This window comes from Ornithodoros turicata, chromosome 4 (genome assembly GCF_037126465.1).
Source record: "Ornithodoros turicata isolate Travis chromosome 4, ASM3712646v1, whole genome shotgun sequence".
Lineage (NCBI taxonomy): Eukaryota > Metazoa > Arthropoda > Arachnida > Ixodida > Argasidae > Ornithodoros > Ornithodoros turicata.
Genome location: NC_088204.1, coordinates 68,905,724 through 68,918,174, shown reverse-complemented (window position 1 = coordinate 68,918,174; position 12,451 = coordinate 68,905,724). Strand labels below are relative to the sequence as shown.

General features: G+C 45.7%; 1 protein-coding gene across 1 annotated transcript; it reads right to left on the bottom strand.

Moving 5' to 3' along the window:
- Window positions 1-7,548: 7,548 nt before the first annotated feature.
- LOC135393387 (uncharacterized) lies at window positions 7,549-11,942 on the bottom strand. Its single transcript, XM_064623841.1, has 5 exons — window positions 11,763-11,942; window positions 11,182-11,339; window positions 11,011-11,102; window positions 10,033-10,131; window positions 7,549-7,812 (listed from the first exon to the last, which is right to left on the bottom strand). Exons 1-5 carry the CDS (start codon window positions 11,859-11,861, stop codon window positions 7,637-7,639), a joined length of 624 nt encoding a protein of 207 aa, XP_064479911.1. The 5' UTR covers window positions 11,862-11,942; the 3' UTR covers window positions 7,549-7,636.
- Window positions 11,943-12,451: the final 509 nt, after the last annotated feature.

The following is a 12,451-nucleotide window of genomic DNA, read 5'->3' as shown; positions in this document are numbered from 1 at the left end:
CGTGGTGCAGCCCGTCATTGGCAACGATCGTACGGTTGTCTCATACACGACTGGGACACGTGGAAAAGAGCGATTACAGAACGCTTTCACCGAAAAATGACGCTCCAAGCTTTTCTTGATTATCAAAAGGAGCGAAAGTTGCGACGAAACGAAACCATAGTCCAGTACATATACGCCAAAAACGCCATGCTGGAAAAGGCTCCACATCGACTGGACGCTGTGGAACGCATTTCTCTCATCCTTCACGGGATCGAGGACGACAGATGGGCCAACCTCACCACGCAATGCTGCAAATCAGTGCTCGAACTTGTCGACTGTGCTGCCATGCTCGACACTCGTCGATATGTCGTCCCTCAGCGATCATCTCAACGTGGCAACCAGGAAGATGACAGAACGTCCAAAGAAGATGACACACCTGGGCACACGGACAAGACGCCTCGAAAGACTGTCGGCAACGTATGCTCCAACTGCAACAGCCCAGGGCATTTTGCTCGAGTCGAGACTGTCCCGAACCGAAAACTGCAGCGACAACACGAGCTGAACAGAGAGGCGCAGCCAAAGAAAAGGAAACCGCTCAACGTTACCAGCGGCCTCACCTACCAAAGAGTGCACACTGTTTCCTTCACTCAAGCTCGAAAACATTACCACTCATTGATGCCACTCTAAACAAAGACACGTCAATCAAAGCGTGCATCGACACCGGAGCCAACATATCAGTCGTTGACAGCAAGGCTTTGCCTCCAAATGCGAATACAACTCCCTGGTCAGCATCGGAACCTATCACAGTTCTGGATCGACAAATCCAACCAAGCGAGTACACCGCCATAACAGTCACGGTTGGCGAAACTCGGGTCACTCTTCCGAAAGTGGTCATCACGGCCTTGCCGTCTCCTATTGATTTACTTCTTGGTTCAGACTGGAGACATGCAGCCAACGGCGATGTCACCTTCCACCCATCAAATGATGTCACGGTCATCCCACTGACAGACATAAAATCGAGTTCCACAGTATTGCCAAAGTCAGCAGAAGCACTTATTGCATCTTTCGCCAGACACGGGACCGCCAAAGTCCAGAACACCACCCCATGCTCCATTGTCGCATTACACTCGGAAGCCGAAGATCCCGAAGCAGATCTTCTGCAGAACATTGACGAAGCAGCCAAGATGATGACCCCAGATGCATCTCCAGAAGAGCGTAAACAACTACGAGAAATTCTTGCTAAACATCGCCAAGCCTTCTCGACCAGCCATCATCCCCTAGGCACGTGCCCACACACAGAACACTCAATCGAACTACGGGATGATATCCCAGTGTCGTCTCGACCGTATCGCTGTTCACCTGCAGATCGACAATTCAGACACGATGAAGTCCGCAAGTACTTGCATCAAGGAATCATCAGGAGAAGCAACAGCGAATACGCCGCTCCAACAATAGTGGTGGATCAACCACACCATCCTACGACCCCAAGACGAATGGTCCATGACTACCGCAAACTTAATGAAAAGACTATAAACCCACCTTACCCGATGCCCATAATCGAAGATTCTCTGGATGATATCATGAGGAACGAGACTCGCTACTTCACAACGATGGACATCAAGGCTGCCTTCCTAACAATTCGCATAAACCCAGAAGATGTCCACAAGACAGCATTCATAACGCCAGATGGGAAGTACGAGTACCTAAGAATGGCGTTTGGTTTCTGCAAGGCTCCCCAGACTATGCAAACAGTCATGCGCAGGACATTCGAAGGACTTCCAAACACAACCACCTACATGGACGACGTGGGACAAGGCTCCAGAACGATACAAGAAGCGCTCGAGATAATAGAAGCAGCACTCATCAGAGCAGTGCAAAACGGTCTCCGAATCAACATAAAGAAATGCCAGCTCATACGATCCAAAGTGACATTTCTTGGTTACGTAATCAACGCCGAAGGACGCACTCCCGACCTCGCGCGCACAGCCGACGTAGACAAATTTAGACCGCACGAAGACTCGAAACGACTCCTCTCATTCCTTCAGTTCTGCAACTACTACAGAAGATTCATAAAGGATTTCTCCGCAATCACACGACCTCTACGAGGAATACTGCAGAAGGACTTCAAGTTCTGCTGGTCAGATGAGTGCCAACAAATAGTTGACAACCTCAAAACGAAGCTCAAAAATCCGCCCACGCTAGCTGCGTTCCAGCTTCAACGCCCCACCACCGTGTACGTTGACGCATCTCAGGCTGGTCTTGGTGCCATCCTCGCCCAAACACACAGCAAAATAGAAAGAGTCGTCGAATTTGCAAGCAGAGCACTCAACGCTCGAGACTCCTTCATGCACGCAAATATGCTGGAATGCATGGCCCTCCACTAGGCAGTAACAGAGAAATTCAGCATATACCTCAGGGGCGGACCAAGATTCACCGTAGTCACAGAGAGCATGTGTCTCACTTACCTTGTCCAAAACGGCCTCAAAAACCGCAGATTCGCACGCTGGACACTCGACCTCGCGGAGTACGACTTCATCATCAGACACAGTCCAGGAAAGTCAAATGCAGCAGCTGACGCACTATCCAGATTGCATGAGACTTCGGAGAAGCTCAAAACCTCACAGAGTGCAGAGGACACCATGTGTCACTTAGTCGTATCCAGCCCTGGATCTTGTCTGCGCGATCACCAGGACAGTGACCCATTTTGTCGATCCATCATGCCTGAGATCAGCCACACTCTAAAAACTGAACTTCACCGCATAGCACACTCTGCGCCAACCATTGCCACGAATGATAGGGTTATCGCTTCTGATTAGAAGAGAGAGGGGGCGTACGCCTTTTTGTGTCAAATTGGATACATGATAATTGACACAAAAAGGCGTACGCCTCCCTCTCTCCTCGAATCAAAAGCGATAACCCTATCATTCGTGGCAATGGTTGGCGCAAAGCGTGCTATGAGGTGAAGTTCAGTTTTTAGAGTGCAGGGCACAGGCTATCAGTTGAACAACGGCATCACAGTAAAAACCATCGTCCGTGACATTTTCAGTCGTCACGTAGTCGTAGTCCCCGAAGCACTTCGAGCAACTGTAATGAAAGTGTGCCATGACCAAACTGGACACATGGATGTAGCAAGAACGAAGGACCAAATACAGAAAAAGTTTTGGTGTCCTCAAATGTCGTCTGAGATCGCAGAATATGTCCGCAGTTGTGACAACTGCAGACGGATAAACCACAGGACAACTACGAGCGAAGGTCTCCTTATTCCAAGAAAAATTCCAGAGGCTCCCAATGCAGTCATCTCTCTCGATCATTTCGGACCCCTGCCTGAGAGAAATGGCAACTCTCACGTTCTGGTGTGTATCGACCATGCCACCAGATATGTAGACGCATCAGCCGTGCCTTCAACTTCATCGAAGTTTTACATAGACTTTCTGTGCAACCGTTGGATACCTAGGTTCGGCGTTCCTCACGTCGTCATCACCGATCAGGCTCGAGGATTTGTCAACAAGCATACAGCAGCCGTGCACCGGAGGCTAGGTGTCACCCACGTAACCACACCGCCCTATTGGCCCCAAGCCAACGGTCTGATCGAACGCACAGTCCAAACCATGAAGACCGTCGTCAGAAAGCTCATAGACTCGCACCGAAACTGGGATAAGACACTGCACGAGGCAACGCTCGCAATCAATGCTTCAAAGCAAAAGGCGACAAAGAAGTGTCCCTTCTTTCTGATGCATGGGTATGAACCGACACTTCCGAACCAACTTAACATTGGAGTCGTCTCAGAGCAGCTCGACGAAGCACAGAGACTCCACGAGCTGGCAAAAAGACGAGTGGAAGCTAAAGAATACCTCGAGAAAGGTCAGACGTATCAGAAGCAAAGGTACGACTCAGCAAGAAAAGAACCCCACTTCAAGACAGGCGATTCAGTGTACTGCACAATTGGTGCCCGATCGTCCTCTCTCGACCCGTTCTACGAGGGTCCATTCTACATAAAATCTTTCAAGAGCTCGAACACAGTGGGTCCCGAGAGTGTGCAGCCCATAAGAGGCAAAACAAAATTTAGAATTGCTAATATAGAACAACTTCGACGCCATTCCACGCAAGGACGACGTCCCGGAGTTTTGCGACAGCATTATTGGGCGTCTTCTGTCTTCAGAACCCTCCAGAGTTGGCATTACCGAGGGGACCGTATCGTTGGACGTTGATGACACTCATGTGTTTCAAGAGCCTCCCGCCAACAACTTCCTCCCAGATGACGACGAACCCATACCAAGTCCCTCGGCAAGCGGCCGACCAGTACGACAGCGTCGTCCACCTCAGCACCTTCAGGACTACGACGTGGAAATGATTTGAGGGCAAATCAAATTTACCCACCCGGCCGTGTCAGCGCCAGCGCAACAGACATCAAAAAGCGGCACAGCCAGCCGCAGTGTCAGAGACATCAAGAACTTCCGGCCCGATCAAAAACAACGGGTGTACGCGCTCCGGCATGAGTCTGTTTTGTCATCGTTTGTAATCTCAGTTCAATAAACCCATCTGTAAAAATGTAACGCTGGTCACCCCAGGGAAACCGCTAACAAGAGTATGGACGAAGGTTGAAATGATGCACTTTTACAATTCTGTGTTGTATGAGGTTTAACCCACTCGAGGTATACGAAACTTTTGCAAGGTGCTAAAGAATGTCCATTGTCAAAACAGTGCTATAAGGGGACCGAGACACCTGAATATATTTGCAACACTGAAGTTCGTTCATGTCGGTCTATTCAGGGGAACGTGACAGTTCGTCGCATGTTCTACAGACTAGATAATACTACGTAGACTTAAAGGAGGCTATTGCTACACAGGATATTGGAAGCTGTAATCCTCGTAGAACTTCTGAAGCCTAATATTGCATAGGTGTTCATTGAGGCAATCTAGGTTATACATTGCCTCCACACCACCGTGGGAGTGATCGTGCACTCAGATGGTTTAGCTATCTCCCAATGTCTTCAATTGCACTCCTTGATCAAACTGTCGCACGCGGTACTCCACACTTGTGTATTACTTAGATTGTACTCTCTTTTAAGTGGCATGTGGTTGGCTGTTCACTGCGTTTGTTTCTGTTGTTGTTGTCTTTTCTGGAGCTGCGTTAGGCATGGTTCACACTACAACCTTTCATTCAGACATGTACAAGATATCTAAAAAGTATTTAAAGTTAGATAGTTACTACTCTAACTTAATCACTTTAGTTTTGAAGTTGTTGATCTATTATGTCGCGCGTGCTTGCACGCAAGTGTCTGCACGCAATTAACACCAGCAGAATGACCCATGCTTCGGGGACACGAAAACATTATTACCGTCCCTATATCCCCGTTCTTTGTAATAATATTTCCGTAACTTTTTGCTGCTGCATACTGAGCACCGATGACGCACAGCGCGAGAGCCAGTATCTTCAGGTACATTGTTGTTCTTCGGGGTACGTCGAAACACAGTCTGACGCACGACATAATTTATACCCCGATTCCAAGTACCACGTGCACAGGAAAAAAGTTCGCGTTGTTTCAGTAAATGTACTTGACCTGCCTTTCTGCGCCATGGGGGTGCAATTGAACGTCAATGTGAACGCTGAGAGAACAATTCATAGAGATTTTATTACAAAAAACTGGTACGGTGAACAGCTTTATTGCTCCACAGCACTACATTGTTCCTCACCAAAGAGAAAATGATGGTATTGGCGTGTTTATACGGTGCACAACGTGTTCGATTGTGAAACGTGAAGCTGGAAACAAAAGAATGTCAAGACAGGCCTGTGTCAGGACAGGATCGGGCTGACTACCCTAGCGCTCTTACATTAGACAGCAATCATAAGAAAATCAGAATAAAAAGCAGAAATTGAAGGAGTCACGACAGGTCTTCCCAGGTTATCGCAGATCAACGTGTAAGACTGTTTCTTGCATCGCTGTAAACCGGCATTGAAAATTTCACAGCAAAGAGGGTAATAGAAGCGGATAGAATGAAACCACATGAAATGACCAATGAAACGGAACCAGAAACAAATTGCGTGTCGTTCCTAGTGGTGTTGAAACTACGACTTGGGCCCTGTGAGCGGGGTCTGGCCTTCTACACATCTAATCGTAAAAAAAAATAATTGATTTTGATATATTTGAACGGGGTCCGGAAGAATGTCCCTGGGATACAACAGAACTTCACCGCATAGCCCACTGTGCACCAACCATTATTACCGCGAATAAAATAGGGAGATCGCTTCTGATTGGAAGACAGAGAGGGGCGTATGACTTTTTTGTGGTACTTATCATATATCCAAATAATAATAACAATAGTAATAACAACAACGACAACAATAATAATAATTATTATATTGCATTTGCCTTCTTGTGTTTGTCAAGTGTGCGAACTATTCTCTTGCGTTGAGTGTGATGCAAGCATACTAACTAAGATTTTTTAACGTTTCGATACCTTCCTTAATTGAATTGTTTAATTATTTGTACTTACAATAGAATGAGATTTGCGTTTACAATAACAAAAGAGCGCAGAAATGAATTGTATTATTTTCCCCTGGATTGGCACTTCGTTATCGAATATTAACACAGCATAGGACAACGCCGTTATGTTGTCTCTTTCCGTTCCACACCTATAGTTGGATGGACGGAGGTCATTACGCAGACATGTTCAATACACCTAAAAATTATTTTAAATGAGGTAGCAAATAGCGACTCAAAACTGTAATTCAGATGGTGTATAAATTCTTCGAAATTAAAGTAATTAATTTAGAGTAGCAAATAGTTCCAAAAGTATTTAGGATACGCTTAAGAAACTTCGGTAGACTTAGCAAAAAACAAAAAAGAAACGAAACAAAACACATTAACATGAGTGTGACCCACGTCTGAGTTCGAAGCACGTGAATTTTATCTCTTGTCGGTCGAGAGCATCAAAAAGTTGAGACGTCTTGTTGTGTCTGTCCCTTCGTGTTCCCTAGTCTTTGGGTTTCTACATTAGCAGAAAAAAGGTATTTTCAGACAGAAGTGGAACAACGCTGCAGTACTAACGCACGAATGATATCAGGACAACAACAATATTTTCTGACACTCAGGTGATTAAGTAGCTTTGTAATGCCATCCATAGAAAGTAGTGTAGTAAGTTGTGGCATTGCCGTGTGATCTTAACCATGAGAACCGACACTCATTTCTCTAAGCAGTGAGACCAGAAGAAAAATTCATCGTCGGCAATGCTTTTATATAGCCAAGATTTAATTCCGACTTCTATGTCAGGTTGGGTAACTTTACAACGAAGTCATTCACTATGGTTCTAATGTTTGGGTAATTTAGTGTAATCAATATAATTTCTTTTCTCATAGGAAACGACTTCATAATAGACAGTGAATTTTTTTCACATGTATTATTGCCGCTTGTCAAAGGTAATTCCGCGTTGGACCTGGCAAATGAGCTAGTTAAAGGCCGGTAGATGCTATCACAGGTACCTAAAGCGTTCAGTTTGAGAGCCTGAACTGCAAGTGTATTATTTTCTCTCAACTAAAGTTTGTTGAAGAGGCGTCCCAAAGTCCTAAAGTGGAGTCGTATATTGCCTTTGTTTATTACAGAGTTAAAGGCAGCTACGGTTGCTGCATTACAGGATTTCTTCGAAGCAGCGGCGGTCTTCAGCATTCGGGTAAGGCCGAAGTCTCGATTTCCTTCGGTGGCTCCTTGCAGTTGATAACGTAAGGTGTGTCCTCTATGGTGGTGTTTGGATTGCACATTGCAAAATACGTCTTTTCGCAGACCGCCATGACATTGAGCTGGTAGGCTGTGTTGTTCGTAGCCCACATTTCGCATTCTTGAAAGAGAGAAAGCATCGTAAGAATTCAAACTTCCCACGTCAAGGTTTTTAGTTCAGTAACGTACAGGGTCGGAAACACATAAAGAGTATCGCGGGAGCGCATGACCTGCAAGCGCGGCAGCGCAGCGCAACGGCTGTTCCTGAGTTTGAGACATCGCGCCTAGTGAACGTTCGCCACCTCTCGGTTGGGTTCCTCATTGCTCTCATGGCGCGGGCGGGTGGGGAAACCCATCTGCTGTTGCTATTCAATCTCTGCTGGCGATGTTTTGATCAGTGCGTGGCGCGACGTAATATTTGTCCTATCGGAATCGAGAATAAAAGTGAAACAGGCGCATGTCGCGGCATACGTTGTGTCGCTACTACGGCGTTAAAACGGTGTTGTTAAATCTTCCGATTTTGTCATGTAGTACCTGTTTATTGTTATCTGTTTATTTTCTTGTTATGACGTTTGCAAAGGATGCATCGTATGTCATTACATGCGCCTGTTTTACTTTCCTTCTCGATCCCGATAAAACGCTGATGTCGTAAAAGATTACGCCGCGCCACGCACCGATCAAAACATCGCCAGCAGAAACTGAATAGCAACAGCAGGTGGGTTTCCCCACCCGCCCGCGCCACGAGTGCAATGACGAACCCAACCGAGAGGTGGCGAACGTTCGCTAGGCACGAGGTCTTAAACTCAGGAGCATCCGTTACGCGGCGCTGGCGTACTTGCAGGTCATGCGCTCCCGCGATACTCTTATGTGTCCGACCCTCTATTATACTCATCTTGTCGAAGGTAAGACTATTCGCTGACGATTGCTCGGTATATAAACAAGTTTACTTTCATGACGACATAGTTGCCTTACAGGAGTATATTAATACGGTGCACCAATGGTCAGTGAGATGAAAGAAATGTTAGTTCTTGTGTGGTTTACTCGTTCCAAGAGACAAATGACAGAGACACAGAGGACAAATGAGACTACACAACAGGCCTCTGCAAAAGTTAGATGAATAGAAATATCTAGCGGCGATCTTTTCTAGTGGCATGAAATGGAACAGTCATATTAGGTTTACAGTTGGCAAAGCCAATCGATCACGCCGGTTGTTAGCTAGACACTTAAAGGACGCTCCCCCAAACGTAAACGAAACACTGTATTTCACACTTGTGTGCCCAGCGCTCGAATATGCCTGCGTACTGTGCGACACCACTTCACTAGTCCTCACACGTAAAACCGAAAAAGTTCAAAACGATGCTGCAAGATTTGTCTGCTGCTGATACAGACATACAGACTCCATGCCACATAAAAGTGTCACGGAGATGAAGGTATGCTGGGTTAAGATGGGCTCTTTGATCCCCGTAGAAATTTCCGATTATTATTTTCTTTATATATCTACCACAACCAGGCTGTCTTAAATCCTTCACGGTATATTTCTCCACCCACGTATGTGTCTTCCAGAGTGGATCGTACTAACAAGGTCGGCGAGTATATCTGCCGAACAGGCGTCCTTAAATACTCATTCTTTCCACGGTCTATATACCACACGGTGGAAAAGCCTTCCTGGAAATGTAGTCTGTGAGCCCAACGTTAATCTGCCATACTAGCATACAGCTCTATTTTTATGATGTGTTAGCGCCGCGAAGCAACTGTGGCTATGAGCGACGTACAGACGTAGACAGATGAAGAGAGGTGCGGGGGACAGGAGGTTATAGTGCGCACCCTAGCACGACGTCAAGGGGAACTGTGCCGGCATTTGTCTAAAAGGTATGCCAGCAGACAGCACAGCCGGTGGTAGGATTCGAATCCACTACCTCCCTGTTTCCATCAGGAACCTTGGCGGACGCCTCAACCCACTCGGCCATGCCGCTGGGATAGCTGTATTAGTGTACAATGATTATTATTATTACTGTGTCTATCATGTACTAGTATTGTGTATTAGTATAGTATCAAGTGGATGTTATGTTCTTGCAGCATATTATCCGTATATGCTTTTTAGTCACCTCTCCCCCTGCTGTAAGCCTTTTGGCGCTGTAGTTATGTCAATAAATACATCAATAAATAAAAATGTCGTAAACAGTTGCGCCAGCCGTATCCCAACGGACAATCCAAGCCCAGTGCACGACACATGATTGTACATTTGTTTGAAAGTAAACCTGGAAAAGAACTGAAGGTAGACCTCATTTCTTTCCTTCCATTCGAAGATGAAGCACGAAACGGTAGTCTTCGCAACACTTACGTCCAACCCATCTTTGCGGGACTTTCTCTTGAGTGATCTTTGTTATCTTCAAGATGCTGCAACCTTCTCCGTCGTCAAATATTGCTTTGTATTCAAATCCTACGTGTTAAGAAAACGTATATAAGACGTTAGTTTCAGAGCGCGTAACAAGAACAGCAATAACTTTCTTTTTAAGATGATTAGTGGAGACTTTCATCGCCAGGGGTGATGCTCTACCCCATTCCTGATGGTAAGGTGTGAAGCGTAACAAGAAGATAATGTTGCCAACAATGAAAAACGCCATTGCATCAGCGATTACTTCATGACGTGCTCAACGTTGAACCCGAAGCTAACAATAGGTGCATCAAAGTTAAACGATGCAAATTTTGACGTTCATACTGATGTCGTGTGTAATTCTCGGCAAACTTACGGGATGGGTGGATACAGAAAAAAAAAGAATATGTGTATATATATGTATACATACAGAAGTCGTGCTCCATGATGCTTGGTAGGCATTAGCACTGGAAACGGAACTCTGGCTTCATGGGCACTCGCATGGGCACACAACGCAGGCTGTCGGTGCTTTTCGCACCAGCTCCCCAGTACCTTCTCGACGCCCGTATAGGCCAGATGCTCTAGTTTAGGGAGGGCGTTCTACAATGTGTGCCGACTGGAGCCGAAGCATCGTCAATTGACCAGTACGCGTTCCGGGGCATTGACTCGTGAGGCGATGAGTTGCGGACTCTAACGGACGTGGCAGATCGTTCGAAGAACGAATGTTGCATGCCATCACACAGCCAGATGGTCTTAGATTGTAGATTTCGTAATGAAGTGAGCAAATATTTTCAGCGTTCGCGTCAGATTTTCTGTGCAGGTCTTTTATGGTTTGCATTTCGAGAAGTCAGTAATAGTCATAATAATCAATAATTGTTATCATAACGCATTCGGTATCACTCGTATACACACATTTTTCAATTACGTCGTATCAGGTGTACTTGCCTGGTCCGTTGTATCTTTCAGTTGAAAGCAGCATGTGATTTCTCTTCCCACCCTTGCCTTTCCTTGTAGTGACATAGATTTTGTGCTTGTTACTGAAATGGTTGTTATGGTTTGGTTACACGCTGCAACAAACAACAATATACTGAGAGTCGAATTGTTAACACTGCTTACTAATCGGTTGTCCCTGTGTTATAATTTCCTGAGAGTGTCAAAAGGGTCTTGTTCCCTTTATCCTTTTCAAGCACCCTTATATAGGAGCATTCGCTGCGATCGGCCGACCAGCGATACGTCCGTCTCACCAAGAAAAAGACATCAGACCTTTTCATTATCTGAAACGACAGAGGTTGATATCGGAAGCCAACAGCATCAGAAATCGTTTATTGTTGCTAGGGCGTTCATGGTAACGTCTCTCAAACCACGTTTTGGAAACTATGGTAGTGTGCAGAGCGTGAACACCCCATTCGCGGGAACTATAACCTTACACCTTGTGTAAGACTATTTGTTCATCGTCACAAGCGTGATGCTAGTGATTGCGCTGGTATTGGTCGAGGGAGAATCGTTCGACCTGTTCCCGCTCCGCGCGAAACTGTGCAGAGATTCGCGTCAGAACGCTTGAGGGAACCCAGGGTGAAAACTCAGACAACCCGGCCGCTAACACATGCGCAAAAAGGACAGCCAATGGGCAGTGAGCTGCGGCTTACAGATTTTCCTATTGTCAGACCAGGAATATAGGCGATGCAAATATTTCTTACCTCCCAGACATCCTTATTTTTTGTGTGATCTCGCTTCTTACACAAGACAAACTGCGCAGCGATGACACAAAACGTCAGGGTGACGAGCTTCAGATGCATGGCTTTCTCTAAGGGCGCATTGAACTGCTAAGCGTACTGACGCAACGCATCGATTATACCCTGCTTCGAAATACCACTGACTAACACGCTAGTTAGGACATTGACATTTCAGTAGTCATTCCTGACTGAACAGTCGTGCACTGTTCCGCTTCATGCTTGCGTCATTAAACGTCATTCGCGGTACAATAGCACAATTAACTTTATATCAACAATGTTCAATATAGTTCATAAATTGTGGATGGCCATGGAAACACGGAGACCGTACAATAACGCAATCAAGTGAAAAGTTCAAGTTAATCCGGCCATCTGTTCGTATTACAAAATCATGTCACGACTCGTGAGGCCTAGAGCTGCTACTCAGAGGTGCTGTTAACTTGGAATTACAGGTCAACCATTCGGAAAGTAATTTAGTTAAAGGAAAAGTTACCAAAACCAAAATGTATAGTTCATTTACAGTTACTCACGAAATGTGACTGAGTTACTCTCGAGTTTGTGTCCGTTGAAAATGACCACGTAAACGTCTCCGAGAACATATTTTAAAATTGTAATAAGAATATCTGGCACGTGCAGTTCATTATTTTCACAGCAAA

What these genes read in the sequence shown, in the direction of transcription:
- LOC135393387 (XM_064623841.1), bottom strand. Translation starts at nt 11,861, where the DNA reads ATGCATCTGAAGCTCGTCACCCTGACGTTTTGTGTCATCGCTGCGCAG. An exon ending in AAAATAAGGATGTCTGGGAG is followed by an intron (nt 11,340 to 11,762) that starts GTAAGAAATATT and finishes CTGTCGTTTCAG; the next exon opens with ATAATGAAAAGGTCTGATGT. An exon ending in TGAAAGATACAACGGACCAG is followed by an intron (nt 10,132 to 11,010) that starts GCAAGTACACCT and finishes CTTAACACGTAG; the next exon opens with GATTTGAATACAAAGCAATA.